Source organism: Nicotiana attenuata, unplaced genomic scaffold, assembly GCF_001879085.1.
Source record: "Nicotiana attenuata strain UT unplaced genomic scaffold, NIATTr2, whole genome shotgun sequence".
Lineage (NCBI taxonomy): Eukaryota > Viridiplantae > Streptophyta > Magnoliopsida > Solanales > Solanaceae > Nicotiana > Nicotiana attenuata.
In genome coordinates, this window is record NW_017674001.1 from 70,326 (window position 1) to 90,523 (window position 20,198).

Genomic DNA, 20,198 nt, shown 5'->3' on the forward strand with positions numbered 1-20,198 from the left:
CATACTTTCCCTTCGACTCCGATCTCTTTGTTGATGAAAGCACCGATACTGGTACTACCTCATCGATTGCAAACATTTCTTTAGCGGCGGGTTGCTCACCGTACACCATTTTGATTCCTTATGATGTTGGGAACTTCAGGACTTGATGAAGCGTCGAGGGTACTGCCCTCATGTTATGGATCCAAGGCCTCCCGAGCAACATGTTGTACGTCATGTCACCTTCGATCACATGGAATTTTGTTTCTTGAATGGTCCCGGCCACGTTTACTAGAAAAATGATTTCCCCTTTGGTGGTTTCACTTGCCATGTTGAAGCCGTTAAGTACCCGAGCTGCAGGCACAATTTGATCTTGGAGACCGAGTTGCTCTACGACCCTTGATCGAATGATATTTGCCTAGCTACCTGGATCAATCAACACACGTTTAACTTGAACTATATTCATAAGGATAGATATTACCAGTGCATCGTTGTGAGGTTGTTCGATCCCTTCTGCATCCTCATCGTTGAAAGACAAGATTTCTTCTTGTAAGTAGTCCCGAGTTCACTTCTCCCTCGTGATTGTCACCTTGGTGTGTTTAAATACCGGTCTTTGAGGAATATCGATCCCACCAACGATCATGTGAATAACATGTTGTGGCTCTTCCTATTCTTCTGTCTGTTTGAATCTCTGTTTTTGAAGTGGTTCTTGGCTCGATCACTTAAGAATTCTCGAAGGTGACCCTCGTTGAATAAACGAGCTACCTTCCCCCTCAGTTGTCTGCAATCTTCGGTTTTGTGACCATGGGTACCATGGTATTTGCAAATTTGATTAGGGTTCGTTTGAGCTGGGTCGGTCTGTAGAGGCCTGGGCCATCTAGTATCCTTGATCCGTCTAATGACTTATACAATACCCGATGCATCGATGCTGAAGTTGTATTCTGATAGTCGCGGTGCTTCCGCGGGCTCGACATGTTTATCGAAGCCATTGCTACTCATGAGCCCTCGGGAACTCTGTCCTCGATCATTCCTTTGATCATTTCGAGCGGGGTTAAGTCCTGGGCCGCTGTTTCTACGATCTGCGCTGTATGGTTGGTACCGATCTCTGTTCGATCGGGGTTCTTTGTCGATGTCCCTTTGAATTCCACCGACGGGCCTATTCGGGTAAACGGAACCGGAAGGAGTTCCCAATTGATAATCCTCGACCTTAATCTTTGACTGGTATCGATTATGTACATTGGCCTAGGTTACAGCTGGATATTCAACTAAATTCTACTTTAGTTATCATGATGTTGTCGAACTTCGCTCGTTCAAACCTTGAGTGAAGGCTTGAACAGCCTAATCATCTGTGACCGGGGGTAGGTCCATGCGTTCCATCTGGAACCGAGATACGAATTCCCTTTACATTTCATTGTCCTTTTATCTCACTTTGAAGAGGTCTGACTTCCTAGTCGAAACCTTTATTGCTCCGGCGTGTGCCTTTACGAACGAATCTGCAAGCATGGTGAAGGAGTCGATGGAATTGGGCGGCAAACTGTGGTACCATATCATCGCCCCTTTTGATAAAGTTTCTCCAAACATTTTCAATAGAACGGATTCAATCTCATCGTCTTCTAAGTCATTCCCCTTTATTGTGCACGTATAAGAAGTAACGTGCTCACTAGGGTCGGTGGTCCCATTGTATTTGGGAATTTCTGGCGTACGAAATTTCTTCGGGATGGGCTTCGGAGCCGCACTTGGAGGGAAAGGCTTCTGCACGAACTTCTTCGAATCTAAACCCTTTAGAATCGAAGGATCCCCTAGTATTTAGTCAACCCCTGAGTTGTACGTTTCTACTTTTTGTCATTAGCCTCGATTTTATTTTCACCAGATTCGATCTGTTTAATGAGCTCCTCGAGCATCTTCATAATGGCAGGGTCAATCCCCGATTCATTGGCGTTCGATGTCTCTGGTACATGTTCGATTCTATGAACAACTTCTTGTGATGTTTCGAGCTCAATTCTGCTTGGTGCTCGATTCTGATTTTGGAGTTGCGCTATCGCAGCTTGTTGAGTCTGCAACATTTCGAATATCATTCGAAGGCTAATTCTGCATTCTTCACTGCTCTATGCATTTGATCGGCTGTTCGGGCATCTCTGCTGATGCTATTTCCAGGGACGACGCCCAAATTCCCATTAATGGCAATCTGAGAGCTGACATCAACTAGGTCTACAGCCGATGGTCCATTGGGGTTGACTAGAGGTACTCCATTTCCCGGGGCGACTATGTTTTCGTTCTCACCTGGAAGACCAAGGCCGTTGTCTGTGTGAGTGGGTGCTACTTGAGAGTTTGACATGTTGATTCCTGAAATCAAAGACACTTACGAGAACAAGCGTAAAGCAGTGTATGTTATGGGAATTAATACCAGGCAATCACTATTATCCTTAGCCCCACGGTGGGCACCAAACTATTTACCCTTAAAATTCGATAACAATTAAATTTATAAAGTGGTTTTAAGGACACGTGATTTCACCTAATATAAATTGATAAATGTAAAGATTAATAGTAGAAATTAACGACGAGATAAAGCAAACCGGTGTTGAAATGTAATTCGGCCTTCGAGCTTGAGTGCTCTCGAACTGATCAGTACCCGAAGAAATAAGCAAACTGATGAACAAGAACATAAGCTAGACAGAAAGTATTGTATTGCTTTGATATGCGTGAATGTCAGGTGTCTATAAAATGATTGGAACTCTCTTTATATAGTAGAGGAATCCTACCTACAGTAAAATTCTAATTATGGAAGTAAATCCCATGATTAACCTAAACAACCGCCCTTCATTTGATATGTTCCAAGATTATCACCATGATCTTCGACCAGTCACGGATATCTCGCCTTTTCGTTATTATGCAGTCATCGATCTTGCCTGATGTCTGTCCCATTTGACGTCGATCACTACTGACCTCGATCTCAACTAGGGCTGTGCATAATTTGGTAAATACCGAATTTCCATACCGAAACCGAAAATTTTGGTATTTGGTATACGGTATTTTGGTATTTGGTATGGTATTTGGTTTAAGTTTTAAAAAAAATTGGTATTAGGTATGGTATTTGGTATTTTAAAATAAAATACCTAAATACCAATACCATACCGAAATATATATTATATTACACAAAACACATATTATCAATTATAACATAAATATAAAATATCTATAATTTAACTTTCCTACATTCTCTAAGTTCATCAATTTACTCTAAACAAGTAACAAGACATTTCTAATGATCAAATATTCTTTTGTGTACAATTTTCTCTATTTGGGTCGATATTTGCTAGTTTTGGACAAAATTTTTGTCAACAAACATTTTCAGTTTTGTATTTTTCAGTACTTTAATTAAGAATATTAGAGTCATGGCTCTATGCACTAGTTAGTATTCAAACCGAATAAACCGAAGTTACCGAACCGAATAAATCGAAACCGAAATGAGAAAAACCGAACCATACCAAATTTAATTAGGTACGGTATTGGTATAGGATTTTAAGAAACCGAATACCGAAAATACCGAACCGAAATATCTAAATACCATACCGTACCGACCGACGAACACCCCTAATCTCAACAGGCATCTCGAACCCCGAACTCGGTACCCAGTCTTCGTGCCTTGGTGCCCAGTCTTCGATCCTTCGCCCCGGCAATCAGTAAAATCGGGCGGGGCCGATTTTAGCCTTATACAGATTGGCTAGAAATTATTGAACATGCATGTGGCTAATATAATGTCTCTATATCCATAATACATGGTTGCTTCGGTCTCTGATACTGTTAGGAGCAAAATGAATGTGATTGTTGACATGTTCCACACATCATTTATGAAAACTCCTTCCCCACTACTTAAATATTCCACTACATTCGGTCCCAGCCTTCTCACCAAAATATTTCGATGCCTTAATTAACTATTTATATCCCTAAGAAGCTATTTTGATTTGAACCTTTTTTTCTTATTAAAAGAGCTAATGCTTAATTATTTAGAGTTATCACCATGAAGAAAGTCAAATACTTGATGGAGTATCATTTTTCGATAAAACGATCACTGTTAATTTGTGGATATATCAAGCAAAGGTAGCAAACATGTGTAATTGCCTTGAAAGAAATTAGAAGTTATTTAACTTTATAAAAGATTTCCTTGGATACTAATCTACGAACTGAAATATACTTATATAAGCTAAAATGGGACGTAATTGACAAGTACTTAAAACGAGGAAAAAATATCAATAAAAGCTCTCTCCATCTTTATTTATATATGTTGCATTTAGCCTAGAAACGAGCATTTACTTTATAATTTTGATATGGTAAATTTAAATAGTGAAGACAAATTTTGAAAGTTTTAGCTACAATAATGAAACTCAAGGATATATTTATTTTATACGTACTACTGTAATAAAAAGTTCATAAATATCAGTGTTCGTATTAATTCTTTTTCAGAATAAAGCAGAGGATCGTATTTGTGGCAGTGGCGGGGGGGGGGGGGGCTATGGGGATTGGGGAACAAGTAACATGGAGGAACGTGACTTTCCCCTAAAGTGGCCACGTCATCATCTTTGACATTTGTAGCCTTCTTTCTGTACGGACTATACGGTGCTTATGTGGGGCTTCAAAACCACTTTCATACACATTTTTCTTCTTTCTTTTCCAAAACCAAATTCACACACTTGGACACCTTTGTCATCACCTTTTTTCTTTAACTATGTATATGCTCTTCCTAACTTTAAACTACGAAAAGAGAAGATTAAAAATTAAAAATCAACATTAATAGATAGTGTACTCTCCGGTTAAGTATTTTTGTTGTTGTCTATAATATTTGATCTTTTTAATTATCAAGAAATAATTAAATTCTTTTTTTCAAAGTTTTTCTTGGAGTAAAGAGCCTAAGCATATTTGTCGTATTTTTAACGAACAAATTAAGGTTAATATGGTAAATGATGTCTGAAAATAACTAAAAAATCACTTAAAATGGATCGAAAGAAATAGTTTTTAAAGAATCAAACCGAACATTCTGTTTATTCGATTTTAAATCTTTGCTGGTAAAAATAAAAAATAAAAAATAAAAATAAAAAAATCTTTTTTGGCTATTGGTAAAGTTACTAAGTACACTTCACATTCTAGTTCTAGTTCTAGATATAAAGTAAAGGTCGATGCTCTCTATAGTGTCCCATTTATCCTCCGTAAATTTGAGGCCTCACTCTCCAAAATATACACACTCCCTCCCCCTCTTCTATATCAATCAATTCCAAACAAAATGAGAAGACATTTGTCGAACTAAACAAATTAGGGTTCTTCAATTCGAAAGGCTCTCTAATTCCATTATGTTATGTTCCTAGTTGAGTCTATTAATTTTGGTAAATTGAATTCCTTTTGACACCTCGTGCAAGGTGGAGGTGGCAAAATAGTTAAAAGAAAACAGTTCCACCTATATTATTCATTAAAAAGTGAGTTGAATAATAAATTTTTTAAAAACAGGTCGAATATGGATACAAACCATAGTATCCACTTAGAAAATAGTTGATCAAATGGATAACCAATGGATAACTAATTGTATTGGGAAAAAACTGAATTTAAATATTGAAGATGACATGTCATGACACGTGGACCGGTCAAATAGTCAAAGCATGGCAAACAGTTAGAAGACACGAGCAACAATAGATGCGGGAGAGAAGATACTTAAAGGTACGAGCTATTATCCAGATGAAACGAGACTCGTATCTGTTCGAGCCATTTAAAGCTCGAAGATCAGAAGGAATTGAAGATATGAATTTGATAGCGTAAAAGAGTCCAAATTCAACATTAAATGCCAAATACGTTAGAGAATTTGTATTTAATAAGAATGATTGAATAACGTTTCTTTTAATGTCATTTACTGCTCGTAATTGCCTCATTAAGACAAAGGTATTACACTTTCTCTTAGAATTAACTATAAAAGGAGAAAGTCACAACATCTGTAGGGGACACGAAATATCATTCCAATTATACTGAAATATACTCTTATTCATTGCTTTATTGTTGTTCACAAAATCTCTTATTTCTTGATTATCAGTAACCCGATTTCTCTATTAAATTCTAGTTTAACCAAATATTCAGTTTTTTGGTTAAACAACAATACAATACAATACGATACGATACATTATCAAACGATACGTCACAACCATCCAAACAAGCTGTTAGAACTTTTGAATGTTGCAATAAGTTTTATAGCCATTAATATTAGTAACCTAAATAATGCTAACAAAAGCCCAAATCAAAATCAAATCAATACTAATGCTAACAAAAGACATTCATTCAATACTACGGAAGGCAATGTATTGAATATTTATTTTTTGTTTTGCAATAATTTAGATAAAAATGCATAACCTATTTTTATTTTTTCTTTAGCGCTTAGTCATGTAATTAATACTCTCTTATTAGTCTACTTATTTTGGCATGACTTAGTACCTATAGATTATTTTTATTTTTATTATGGCTTTTTAATTAGCAATATTTATATTACATAATTTTATTGTCTTTATTGTTGAATATTTTAGGATAATGCCATGACACATCTTTTGTATTATTTTTTTGAAAAATACCTTATATAGTTGTATCTTACTAGGATTAAAGAATTATTTTGAGCACAAGTTATATGTTTTGTGCTACGAAGATTTTACTGGAACAAAACCCGAATAACTCGAAAATCCGAGAAAACCTGATTAAATAACCCGAATTTTATTGGTTTGGTTGTTTGGTTTTTAGATTTAATAATCTGACACATTTAGTTTAGTTTGGCAACTATAAAACCCGAACCAACCCGACTTATGCATACCCCTAGCTCCAATATACGTATCATTGCTCTATTGTCTTTTGGAAGTTGACCGTAATCAAAGGTAACACACAAAGTCATAAATGTAAACCTAATTGTACTAATTCTCAAACTGTCTTGATAGAATTGTCTTTATCTAACAACTGGATACATTTCTTTATGAGAGGCAAACATGGAGGCATTTTCAAAAGGTGTGGCCAACAACAACTAGGCTTCTAGTTTAATTTGTACTCAAGTAACTCGTGTTGTCCTTAACTAAACTAGATTTACCTTTCCCATTAATTTTACAGCGACATTAGAGCCCCTTACCAAAACTTTTGTATATAAAATGCTATTTATTATTAAAATATGTAACTTATAATACTTTTATTTATTTTTTAATTATATAGATTCAGTTTTCGAAAACATTAAAAACATATGTCCAAGTAAACACAAACAATTAGGATATTTAATCTTTATACTCCGAATTTGTTCATTATTTTTTAAAAACAGATGAATTATTTTTATTTTCTTGGTACACTAAGACATTAGAGGCCTACTACTCAATCTAGGAGCGGCCCTTCTATAAAGCAAATAAAGCCTCCGCTGTAGGGCCCTTATTTGTGGGGTTCCCATTTTTGTTATACAGTAAGTAAAAATTTGATGCGAATGTCGATAATGAAATCTCAAAATCTTTCGAAGAGTCCTTTAGAATTGATTACTTTTATACATAATAGACAACGCTATTTTTTCACTTCAAAATAGATTTGAACAATTCGAAACATATGAAAATATTTTTGGATTTTTATTTGGCAGTAAAAACTAAGATCACTAGATGTTGAAAATTTGAAAAAATATTGTCTTAATCTCGAATGTTCCTTAAAGCATAATAATCAATTCGATAGTGATGGTTTGAATTTATTTTCTGAATTAAAAGTATTAAGAAAATAGTACAATTAAAAGATAACAGTTTAATTGATATATTTAATCAAATAAAAAGATTTAGTTCTTTCCCAACTGCCTAAATTGCTTATGGTATGTTCATAACTCATGTTACCGTTGCTTCAGCGGAAAAAAGTTTTCAAAAATTAAAATTAATAAAATTTTACCTAAGAACAACAACGTCACAAGAAAGGTTAAATAGATTAGTTATATTGTCAGAAATACTTATTAGGAGTTATTGATTATAAGAAAATTATTAATAACTTTGTATCTAAGAAAGCTAGAAAAAACAGGCTTTAAATAAATAATAAAAAAATAAAAAAAGTTAAAGTCCCTCGTAATGTTTGGCTTTAAGCCACAAATTCGTCGGTCCGCCGTGGGTTCAATCCAACTAGCTAACTAGTGGCCAAATTACTTGAACCACACACACAAGAAATTGACAAGCAACGTTATCCTATCTCCTGGTCCCACTACCACCGTGGCATATCATCTGACCTGGCAGCACTTTTCTTTTAATTTGACTTATCTTTCTTGAGTTGCTTGCTCACCAATCATATTCATATCCAATCATACACAATTTTTTTAAAATTCTAGAACCACCCTCAGATAATTTCGCAAAGACAATTGTACCCTCATTCCTAATCAATAAAAAATCAATTTCACCATCTTCACCTGTACCTTAAAACAGACAATAATTGCCCTTTCTAAATTCAGAACTTAAAGCTGTGTTTTATATAGACTCAGCTTCAGATTTGGTAGTTGAATACTTGAAGGAAACTATCACAAACGTTCAAGAAAACTGTCTATTCCTATTTCTATTTCTATTTCTTTTTCTCTCTAATTTTTTTTCTTCAAATTGAAAAGAAAAAAGACCCCTTTTCCTTATCAAACAGGAAAAAAGAAAAAGGAAGAAAAGACTCCTTTTAGAATTACATGTAAATTCAGGCTTAGCAGGTATACATATTGGCCTAAGTATTTCAATGTTTATGAGGAATTCCTTCTTTTTTTTTTCTGCAACTGAAACTTTTGATCGACTTATGAAGTTTGATAGAGAAGGAATATTTAAGGTTCTTTATCAGATAGAGATAGCCATATTGGAACTCTCAAAAGAGTTGCTTTTTTCTTTTTCTAAAAGATATTATTTTGTTTATTTCTGAAGAGTTTTAGCTAATTGCAAAGCTATGATTTTTTTCTCTTTGAGACGCAGTACTGGGTTTCTGATTAAAGTCGCTTTCTTTTTGGTTGGATTTATTAGTATCCAAAGTTTGAATCTTTTAAAGGTTTTTGTTTGTTTATTTATGACGAGTTTTAGCACAGCTAATTGCAAAGCTTATGATCTTTACTGGGATTCTTGTTTATTATTTTTTTGTGTTTTTTTTCCTTGTACTTCCTTTATATTTGGTGGCTTTTGTTTGACTGGCTAAATTGGAATTTTAATTCTTATTTTTGTGAAACACCACTTTGTACAATTCCTGAAATAGAACTAAATTTCAATTAAAAAAAATTGAGCTAATTAATAGGGTCAAAATATCTGGTTCTAAATTGCTATAAGGACCTATTCTAGGGGGTATATTATAATTTCTTATGAACCTTTGCTATTAGCTGATTGTGACTGATTTATTGCTATGGGAAAGTAGAAAAGGAAAGGAGGAAAAAGGGAAGAGCTTTAATTTTCTTAGAATGTTTTTAGAAATTAAAAAAATGGTGATATATACCATCTTCTATCACAAAGATGGCAACATTATGAGTCATAATGAATGGACTAAAATGTCACTTTATCTGTGTTCCATGTCTTTATTATTGTTCTTGCTGTATTGAAAATTGATGAACTTAAAAAGAAAGATCAATTTGTTGCTGGTCATTCAATTGTATAACATGCTGTGTTAATACTGTTTGTATCATTTTCATTGTATTCATCTTCTAACTACCTGAATTTCTTTGGAACAGGAACAAATAACACATTTAGTACCTTCAATTGTCATAATCTTGATTCATTGTATCTGCCAACAGTTTTGTTCAAAAACTCAACAGTCCCAGAATTTGATTTCTATTTTGGGTTCAAGAAATTTCTTGATTTAGTAAGATATGGCCTTCGCATTTACCCCTTTGTCATGGTGGCTTTGGAGTGGAAAGCATCAAGAACCAAAAATCTCGAAAGGGACTTGTTTAAATTCATCACCTGATTCAGGGTTGTTGGAATTGGATACTTTAAAGTTCCCTCGGAATATTGCCTCCTCATCTGGAAGGGTTAAGAGAAAATGGCAGAGTCGAGAGGAGCGCAAGATCGATAGGGAGTATGATATTGTTCTTGTGCCATCGGACGGTGGATGTGTATCAGGGTCCGAGTCCGATGATTCAGATTGGTCCATTGGATGGTTGGAGCCACATGGCCCGGAGTTCCACAGTGATGAAAATAGAGATGATAGTTTTGCTGTGCTTGTTCCTTGCTATGGACGTGGACGCGCAAACATGGAAGATAATGCACAAGACAAGTTTCTGCAGGGCATTGGTAACTTCAAGGATATACATGCTTCTGGTAAGAGTCAGTTTCCGGAGATATTCTGTTTTTATTTGGAAATACAACTTCTGCTTTTGTTAGTTTCTCTTTGGTGCAACAGAACCAATTATATATTTTTTTGTTTCAGATAGTTAAATTTATATTCGTCTCAGACAGATACCGCGTATTTAAAGTATATGAAACTCCTGACATAAAGAATTCTCTCCACTTGATAATATGCTGCTAGCTGCTAATGGCTTACTAAGTAATTCTATGAGAAACATATACATTGATGTAGAAGCTAGTGGCTGCTTGGCAAAAACCAGATAAAACATGGACTTTTACTTTTTGAAGGTTCTGTCAACTTCCCGTCGCTACAACCAAAATTTTGAACCGAGAGTCAACATTTTGTTTCATGCTTAGAAATTGATGAATTGAGCTTTCCTGCTTTTTGCTCCATTTCCACTTTGTTAATGTGCTGAAAGTATAACTAGCAGATCTAGTGCAAGCTCCAAATGTTAAGATTGCTGAAAGCTTCCTTTCATGTAATGTGGTGACTGAATGAGGTTGCTTTGGTTGGCCTTCTTTATATTATTGAATGTTTTTTTTTCATTTCCTATAGATCCTGTAATCTAGAGAAATTAGAATGAGTTCAAGATTCTTTTCTCCCCTTGTCGTTTTCAGAGGGAAGGGCAAGGATTGGTGGTAGGGTTGATGATGATTATTAACGAGTAATCTTAACTCATTAATGCAGCACACCTCCAGAATGAATTTCTCATTGATAACCTGTTATACATTAGTGCGATTCATATCTAGCACCGTATCTTATGTGCTACACTACTCCGATCTTTGCCCCTTTTTATTTCCGTTTTGAAATTAAAAGTTAGATTTTTTCCTGTGTCCTACACGGCTTGATCAGTTGAGAAGTATTTAGTACCATATTCAGTTAGTAGAGTCTATGTGATCGTTAACAAGCCAGTTATAGGATAGCAGGGGTTCTGTTTACTGGTTGAGATGTACATATCTTTACTTTCTTGGCATCGGAAGACTTCACATTTTTGTGCAACTCTGTTCATTAGCCATTACAGGACTGCCAATTTGAAATCTTTATTCTTCTTAGATGTAACCATTTTTTCTGGTCGAGCATTACGATTTCCACTCTTTTGTTTCCTTCCAATTCTTGACATGTTTCACTTTTTGAATGATGCATTGATTTAGACATGGGATAAACCAAAAACAAATGTCTAAAGAATTAAATAGTGGTATAGTTGCTGGCTCAGTTCTTAATTTTGTGTTCTGCATACTTTATGCTTATTGATTTCATTTTTTACATGCAGAGAATAAGAAGTATACAGAGCAGTGGCTCTCATCTTTGCGGTACAGCTGACATACTGCAATAGCTGAGTTGATTCGATTTCTTTGCTGCTGCCCCTCCAGATTGATCAAATTTTAGCTGTTTTTTGTTACCTATTACAAGCTTAAATATCGACTTAGGAGTGAAATGAAAATAAACCTGTAAAAAGGGATCGTCTAGGAACTCGTTAGGTACTTCAATGATCATAGCGTACTTTGTATCTCTGATTTTTTCAGAATTAGTTCAGAAGAAGTAATCTCTACTTGCCTCCTCCGATTGGTGTAAATTTGTGATTTGAAACTGGCTGGAAGGAGAAGAGAAGAATGATGGTTAAAGAAAGACAATTATGCTTGTAATATTCTTTGATGTAAATATATCTGTGAATAGGTTCATCCAGTTGTCAATATCTCTGTCTGTCTTTGAAAATAATTGGATACTTGTGATGTTATTAGCAAGTATGATGTCATTGTGAATATCAATGCAGTTTCATCCAGTTGTAAATTATTTCCGACTGAAATAAATGGGAAGTTCAAATGTTGTTAGTAAGAATAATGCCTCTGCTTATTAATGGAAAGTTCAAATGTTATTAGTAAGAAAATATGGCTGGGAAATGTTGTTCTTTACTCGTTCATTTTTTTCAAGACTATAAGAAGAGAACAAATATCTCAATAAAAGAAGCTTAGTTGAGCTAACTTTACTTTTTACCTTCTTAATTCAAAAAGGAAAACAACAAAGACAAGTGCAGCAAAATAAGATAAATAAGTTAGTGTGGTTGTCTAAACAGTTCAACTACGTTGCACGTATGACTAAATCTGACCAATTTCGCAAGTAAAAAAAGAAAATTAGTTTTTGCCATAGTCTCTTTAATATAAGATTGCACAATTTGCGAAAGAGATATCATGATAACGAAATAATAATGCATGGAGATAGTCAATAATTAACTCAAGGAACTGTAATTTGTTACCCAAGTATAGACAACACCTAGGAGAAACCTACACATTTACATTAAAGAAGCAGGAAGAAAGCCAAAATACCAAAAGGTAGATAAGAATAATTAACATGAATCTAACTTTACATGCATAGTTGGTCCAACCCAGTCACTCCATTTCATTCTCTCCTATTCTCAGTTCTAGTTGGTGCCTTACTAGGCTTACTTGTATCATTTATTAACTTTTCTTGAACCTGAATGCCTGGAACAGAATCTTGATCCTCTTGTCTATGCTCATTCACTTCATCACCGAATGATAAAGTATGATCTTCAACTTTTTCTATCAAAGGGTTGCTTGATGCAAGAAGTTTATCTTGTTGGACTTGTGGTGGTAGTGCTTTATCACCAGAAGCACCTACAACTCCTACTTGTTTCTCACTTTGTGCACTAGACAGAGCGGTAGTTTGACTTTTTTGAAGAAGCTTTTGCTTAGTATTTTCGTCAAGCTCAGCAACTGGAGCACATATTGAGGCATTAGGTGCAGCTGAAGCATTTGGTCTAGATGAAGTACCAGCTGGGCTAAGTTGAAATGCCGGTGATACACGTTTCAAAGAGTGGCCAAGCACCTGCTGAGTTCCAGGCCGTGAGGCATTTGATGGGCTTGTGGAATGGGACACCAGGCCGGTACGAATAAAGTGCACATTACTGGGCAAGCCATTTGTACTAACTGGGATATGAGATTTTACTGATGGACCTCCTCCAGGTATTTGGACGGTAGATTTGGACTCTACTGTCTTGAGCAATGAGGCACCATTTGAAGGGGTAGCAACGCGAGCACCTGCAGCCACAGCAGCAACTTTGACCATTGAATCTGGGCTCGTATTAGGTTTTGGCAATGGCTTTTTTGGAACTATCCGAGATTTTGACGACAACGGATCTTGCTGATGCTGGGATTGTGCACCACCAGATGCAAAGTCAGCAACAACAGAATGTGAAGAGTTACTAGGTCTAGCGCCTGAATTTTGACCCACTGAAACAACACAATAACCTGGGTTAAAACTGTTGTATGCAAGAATGGCATTAACGTCTGATATACAAGGTTAAGAAGTAAAGAGTTCCCATGTTTTCTCCACCCATTCAAATAACCCAGCCATGCTGAAAAGAGAAATTGCTCCTAATCCACTAGAATTTTTGCTTTTCCTAGATCAATGTGCAATATCTTTTATATGTATTTTGCATGCAGACAATATTAATTGGAATATAGGACTCAGACCTTCTAAAGACTCTTGAACAACTGAAACTTCTTAACTAATGAACATTGAGCAGTTCCAGGAAAAAAGAAAACATTGAACAATTGAATAATTAATTAACCCTTTGCAGACAAACTGCAGATACTGTAAACGACAACATACATTCCGATTATCAGAGGATACTCTCAGCCATCTGACACACCCAATGCAGAGTTCTAGACAGTATCAATAACTATCCTCCCCCTAACCCTCAACCTTTTCCTTTTCCCATCAGGAGTGTGGTAACAGATACATTTACATCATAGAGGAGTTGAGAGAATTACCGCTAACGCTGATTGGCATATCAAGAGCCAGTGACATTGCGCGACGAGTTGCCAGCTGAGCCTCTGAAAGCTGCGAGCCATTCCCGACAATGGTTCCCTGTCGTTTTCTAATAATGGCCCACCTCTGCACAAAAAAAATTCATAATCTCATAGTAAATTTAAAATGCAAAATGACAGTTGATAACAGTCCACAAAATATTTACAACTTCTCTTATTTACTTTTTTCACATCTAGTTCACGCTAGCTACACCAATACACACTTCTGAATCTCATTCCGTTGCCGGGATTCGAACCCGGGAAACCTGGGAATAACCCAGACATCCTAACCATACTAGATAACAACGGACATCCATGGTCTATTTCCAACTATATGTTTGACATAGATATCACTAGGAGGATTCTCTTTAGGACAACCAAGATGCTAGGTTGAAGTTACAGAAACAATATTTATTTTAAATGAAGACAAAAACAATACTTAGATGTAACTTCACCACTAATTAAGTTTAATCCATCTACCATTTACATCAATGTCACCTAAATTGTCAATAAATGATTGCATACCAAAACTTGTTAACACTTTGGAAGGATGGAGCTTGCAACCTAAAGGTCTCACCAGTTTTGTCAATGGTGAAAAACTGCCAAAAGCGCCAAATTCCATTAACGCTTAAAGCGTAAAAGCAATTAAAGCACACATTTTAGATAATAACACAGCGGATGATGAAAAGTTGATACGTGTGTACATCTATGCGCGTGCACGTGTATAATGCAAGAAAAAATAATTATACACACAAGAAAACAATTATATAGATAAAAGAATTGGAAAAACCTACAACTAAGTGAAATTATGTAAAATGAGTCATGTCAATTAGGAAGCGAAACCACATTAAATTTTTTATTCTGATGCAAAGATGTAGTTTTAGCTTTTACTTCAGATTTCATGACTAGCTTTCTTATACTAAAGTTATAATTTCCTGTTCCTAATAACAACATTCTCTTTTAGTGGGTTCTTTTAACAATTAATATAAAATTCTACTTGCTACATTATCGTTTAGTGTTGTCCTCTTGAAAACAGGGGCATGAGAATTAATATAAATTTATCAAAAGGAAAGTCAATTACTTGGTTAGTTCTTGTTGAGACGCATGATTTGGTGCAAGCACTACCTAAATGTGGCGAAGAACGGAGGAGAAGTTATCTCTAAGGAATGTACAGTGCTACATCAGAACAAGTATAAAGTTTTCCATTTATATCCCAAAACTGAAAGAAATTTCTTGAAATTGGCTGATAACCTAATACCACATGGATGAGAGGATAATTGCTCCACTGCTTCTCAGGGTTTGCCGAGAAGCAGTGATCTTATATGATTGAATTATTATTTGGTCCCAAACTAGTAGCTGGCATTCAGTAAGAAGATTCATTAGATATTGAGGAGTTAAAGGGAGGAGATGTTATCCTCTAAGGAATGTAATAATCCTACATCAGAAGTATAAAGTTTTCAATTTATAACATAAAACTGACACAAAAATTTCTTAAAGTTGGCCCATAACCTCACACCACATAGATAGAGGTTAACTGCTCCATCACAATCAGGGTCTATCGATAAATAGTGATCCTAAATAACTGGACTGTTATTTTGTCAAGTACAGCATCCCCTCTTCCTTAAAATAGGTAATATCATTAGAAGCAAAGCACCTTGGGCATGCTACTTGTACTACTGACTGCATTGTGCAACTGCCAAAAGGACATGGCATCATACCATTTTTTAAATAATCAGAACCTAACGCTTGAATCAAGGAAGTCAGTCTGAGTGGAGGAACAATATATTCCAAACTGTTAAATTTTGGATATTGCAAGACATGAGTTGGTTGTTGCCTTATTCAAGATTGAGTAAACACACCAAACTGTTCAAGATTGAGGAAAAGCAGGCATACGAGACTTTTCTATGTTCCTTACTACCATCTTACCATTTGACACAGAGGGAGCTATTCTATTCAACTTTAATTTAATTTTATTTCTTTTTATTTCCTTCTCAGTTCTCCTATCATGTGTGAAGCACTAGAAACAGCTCTATTTTCTCAATCTGATAAGATCTTTATTCTGTCTCTCTATCAATGGGTTCAGAGTGAAGCAAACTCTAGTTATATAGCTGGGATGATTCATGAAAATATCCTGGATACAGGTGTCTTTTTTACTAACAGGCAAATCTACAACTAATCAATTAGCTGAGCTGGAGAACGATCTAATTTCTTGGTTTTTACTCTTTGGAGCAAATAGAAGGGGTAAAATTTTGGATGAGATCAATTTAGTGAGCTGTGAACCAAAGGACCCGATTAATTAACATTCTTTTAACTCCAAGTCAAGGATTAATCTAAGCAATAAAGATAGACTACTTTCTCTAACAATTTTTTTTTTTTTTGAGAAGGTAACATTTTCTGTATATTAATATAAAACACCAGTACAAAGATTGTGCTGATATCCAAAAATAGGTGTTACCATCAGGAAAAAACCTATGAAATGTATCCTCCTTGCTCTTCTTACAAGGAATTACACCAAAAGCAAAAACGAAGAATGCAATTCAACTATGATGTTATTATTTTTACCTATAAAAGTTAACAGAAAGAGAATTCCCAAATACGATGATAAATAGCACCATGTTTGTGCTAAACCTTATGGCGGACAAGGCTAAAAGCATTTACTAACTAGAGAGAGTAATTAAAACTAGAGAATATATTTAGATATATTAGTCAGTATTTTGATAAAGATAGATATACTAATCATATACAAAGGAAAACCTGAGAGAGTTGTGAAGCTGTTCTATCTCCCTTGAAGTCCCCTTTCAATATATTTGCCCAATTTCCTTCACCGCATTTTTGGACCGCAGCAATGAGTTCCAGGTCTTCTGTGTCTGTCCATGGTTTACGCTTTCGCCGAGGAGGCAAGTTGGTACAAGCTGGTCCATGGGTATCCAATCCCTCAGCAGCCGCCACAGTTGACAATGGTTGTTTTTGCACTGCAACTGGGACGGTAATATTTGTCCCGTAAATAGAAGCACCATGCAATGAATTATCCACACCAGTTCTAGAAGTTTGGCCATTTGGTATATTTATAGTCAATGGAGCCTCAACCGTTGAACCATTTAACATATTGGTATCATTTGGAACACCAGAAGCAATCAGTACCTGTCAAAGGCCAAGATTCCCCCAAACCACACAATTGGTTATCCAAAAACAAACTGAGTGTCAATGAAAGATGCAAGCTGTTCAGCCAAATAATTGTTCACAAATACAGTGTTTGCTAGAGGAAATTACTACTATGGGCAGATTGTTTGACTTACCTTCACACATGCTGCAGCTTCTGCTGAAGCTTCATTGCTTATAGTAGGGAAAGCTTCCAACTCATATTCTAAATCACTATCATCATCCTGTCATCAAAAAGTACAAAATTGAGAAAAAGTCATGAAAGTATAAATCACCAACATAAGGTTCAAGATATAAGGTGGATATTTCACTACCATACATCACTATCAATACATGCTCCCAAAATTACTGCCACTTAATAATTCAAACAAAGATCACAAAAGAAAAGAAAAGAAAAAACACTAAACTAGGGACCAAAAAGTTGTTTTCTGGGTGCCACTTATTAAGCACTCAGCATTCCGTAAAAAAAAAAAGATCCTGCCGGGCACAAGATAAATGAAGATGTCCACATATTTAAGCAACAAGCTTAACAATATATTCACAACGTGCACATTATTAAACCCCAACACCTAATAGGCCATATTTATTCTCAATCTGGAGAAAAGGAAAAACTTGAAAATTAATATCTGTACACTTTATTCTCAAATACAAATATGCAAACAGCATAATTTTTTTATCAAAATACAACACGTAGAAGCCAGGCGATTGAGATAGGAAAGGAAGGAAAGATAGAAAGCTGGAAATGCTCTATTCAGCCATTCTCACCATCCAAAGTTCAGCAACATACAAGATAAAGCGCAACTCCACATTGTAGACTGAAAAACTAGCAACATCTGAGGAACACATCTCCACTGTAACACACATGACATTTCCCAAATTTATCAATATTGACTTAAATTATGCATAACTTTGACGCCCTTAGCAGTAATGTGGGTACTTTGGAGAGAAAGGAACAAAAGAGCTTAACGGGGAAACACTACTTCCTACAGCTTAGGGCCTTTTCGTTTTTGCTTAAATTTGGAGCATCCACTACTCTTGTCGGTATAGGATTATAGATGATTGGGCGTCTTTTGTAAAGAACCATATATTTCATGTAGGTACTCTACTTTTGGTATACTTCTTATATAGGGAGTTTTCTCCTACTATCTCAATAAAATATTACTTTCACTAAGAAAAAATTAGCATACAAAACTACAACTACGGCTCAATCTCAAACTAGCTGATTCAACTATGTATATCACTTATATCCAGTCTGCTTTCTTTGGACTGTTTCTTCCAAATGAAGAACCCCCTCCACCCCCCACCCCACCCCAACCAAAACAAACCCACTCCGACTGTACACACAGGGTGGAGCTAGGGCGCGCAAGGTGGTTCAATTGAATCGCCTTCATTGGAAAATTATGATAAGCAATCCCCTTAGCGTAGGGAAAGATTATAGTGCAATGGCAAAAGGTTTTTATTTGCGGGTTCAAATCCCAGGTGTCACATTCTTGTATTTTTTTGAACCCCCTTGACAGAACTCCTAGCTCTACCGCTTCCCCCAAAAGTACACACACACACACACACACACACACACACACACACACACATATATATATATATATATATATATATATATATATATATATATGCGCGCACAGAAAGACCTAACAACTTGCCGATGATTGACATACCAAAGGTTGAGCAGCATCATCTAATTTATCAAGCAAATCATGTCGATAAGCCAAATGGCGCCATAGCATTTGATACTCTCTTGCATTAGTAATCCCAGTTGTAGACTTCTTCACCAATGCATTCCAGTCGATTTTATCATCTGCTGCAACTTGTGCTGCCACCTCACCCAACACTCCCAGCAATGTTGTTGCATTATACCTTCAATATTAATCACCAAACAAAAATATCCAAAATTTCAATACCGGAAAGCAAAAAGAAAATTCTAAAAATAAGTGTGAAGAACCAAAAAAGAGACCTTTGTAAGAGAGTGGATATATCTTCTTCAGTCACAAAACACGTTTGTTTCTTCGATTTCTCGAACATTCTCAATCCCTTGATATTCTCTATTTAAAATCAAATTCGATTGAAGAGGGAGAAAGGTGAGTAAGAGACGAGAAAAACCCTAGCTAGAACGAATACGACGACGTCGTTTTCTGACTGACCGTTGAGAGCGAAGCAACGCGTTACTCGTAACGGAGAGAGAGAGCCGTGTCACAGTGTGTTTTCAGAGTTCGAGGAATGCGTAAATGCTAAAAAAATGGCCTAATAATGTATCCTTTTTACATTTGCCTTTATATCTCTTTCAATAAATTTCATTATTTGGTAAAAAGCGCAGTAATTTGCAAAATTTTATTTTGTGTCTCACACAATTAATATTAATTGTGTAAGATTTATACTAGTTGTGTGAGGTTTTATTTTATCTCGCAATCAAGTGGACCTACGATTTTGTAATATAGACCCAAATATATAAAAATTGGGTTCACTTTATTATGAGATAAGACAAAATCTCACATAACTAATATCAATTGTGTAAGTCACACTCGGAATTTGCTAAGTGATACTCTGGTAATGTGGTGTAGTTTAATTGTGCGTCAATTTTAGAAGGAAAGCAAAATTACTAGAACTTGTAATTTAAGCATGTTATGATATTTTTGTCACTATAAAAATATATTATTAATTATAAAATAAAAAGCTGAGTTAAATTATTTTGAATATGAAAAGTTGACATTCTTCTTGAATCTGGCTAGTAAAAATAGTTAGAGTATCACATAAAATAGAGTAAAAGAAGTAGTAACTATTTGGGTATTAAAACATCAGCATTTTCGATCCAAATAATCCAGTACAATGAAGATTAATTTCAATATAGATGCAAAAAAATAAATTATGTGGTTAATAAACAAGATGGTTAATAACTTTTATATAGATGATAAT

The 20,198-nt window shown here is 35.4% G+C and overlaps 2 protein-coding genes across 2 annotated transcripts; one reads left to right on the forward strand and one right to left on the reverse strand.

Moving 5' to 3' along the window:
• Nucleotides 1–8,452: 8,452 nt before the first annotated feature.
• On the forward strand, nucleotides 8,453–12,070 carry LOC109217795. The gene is made up of 3 exons (XM_019382064.1): nucleotides 8,453–8,680; nucleotides 9,674–10,262; nucleotides 11,561–12,070. The coding sequence occupies exons 2-3, from the start codon at nucleotides 9,812–9,814 to the stop codon at nucleotides 11,608–11,610; spliced, it is 501 nt and encodes a 166-aa protein (XP_019237609.1). The 5' UTR covers nucleotides 8,453–8,680; nucleotides 9,674–9,811; the 3' UTR covers nucleotides 11,611–12,070.
• A 407-nt stretch (nucleotides 12,071–12,477) lies between these two features.
• On the reverse strand, nucleotides 12,478–19,516 carry LOC109217794. The gene is made up of 7 exons (XM_019382063.1): nucleotides 19,430–19,516; nucleotides 19,243–19,330; nucleotides 18,947–19,145; nucleotides 17,411–17,497; nucleotides 16,869–17,255; nucleotides 14,079–14,202; nucleotides 12,478–13,535 (listed from the first exon to the last, which is right to left on the reverse strand). The coding sequence occupies exons 2-7, from the start codon at nucleotides 19,308–19,310 to the stop codon at nucleotides 12,685–12,687; spliced, it is 1,716 nt and encodes a 571-aa protein (XP_019237608.1). The 5' UTR covers nucleotides 19,311–19,330; nucleotides 19,430–19,516; the 3' UTR covers nucleotides 12,478–12,684.
• Nucleotides 19,517–20,198: the final 682 nt, after the last annotated feature.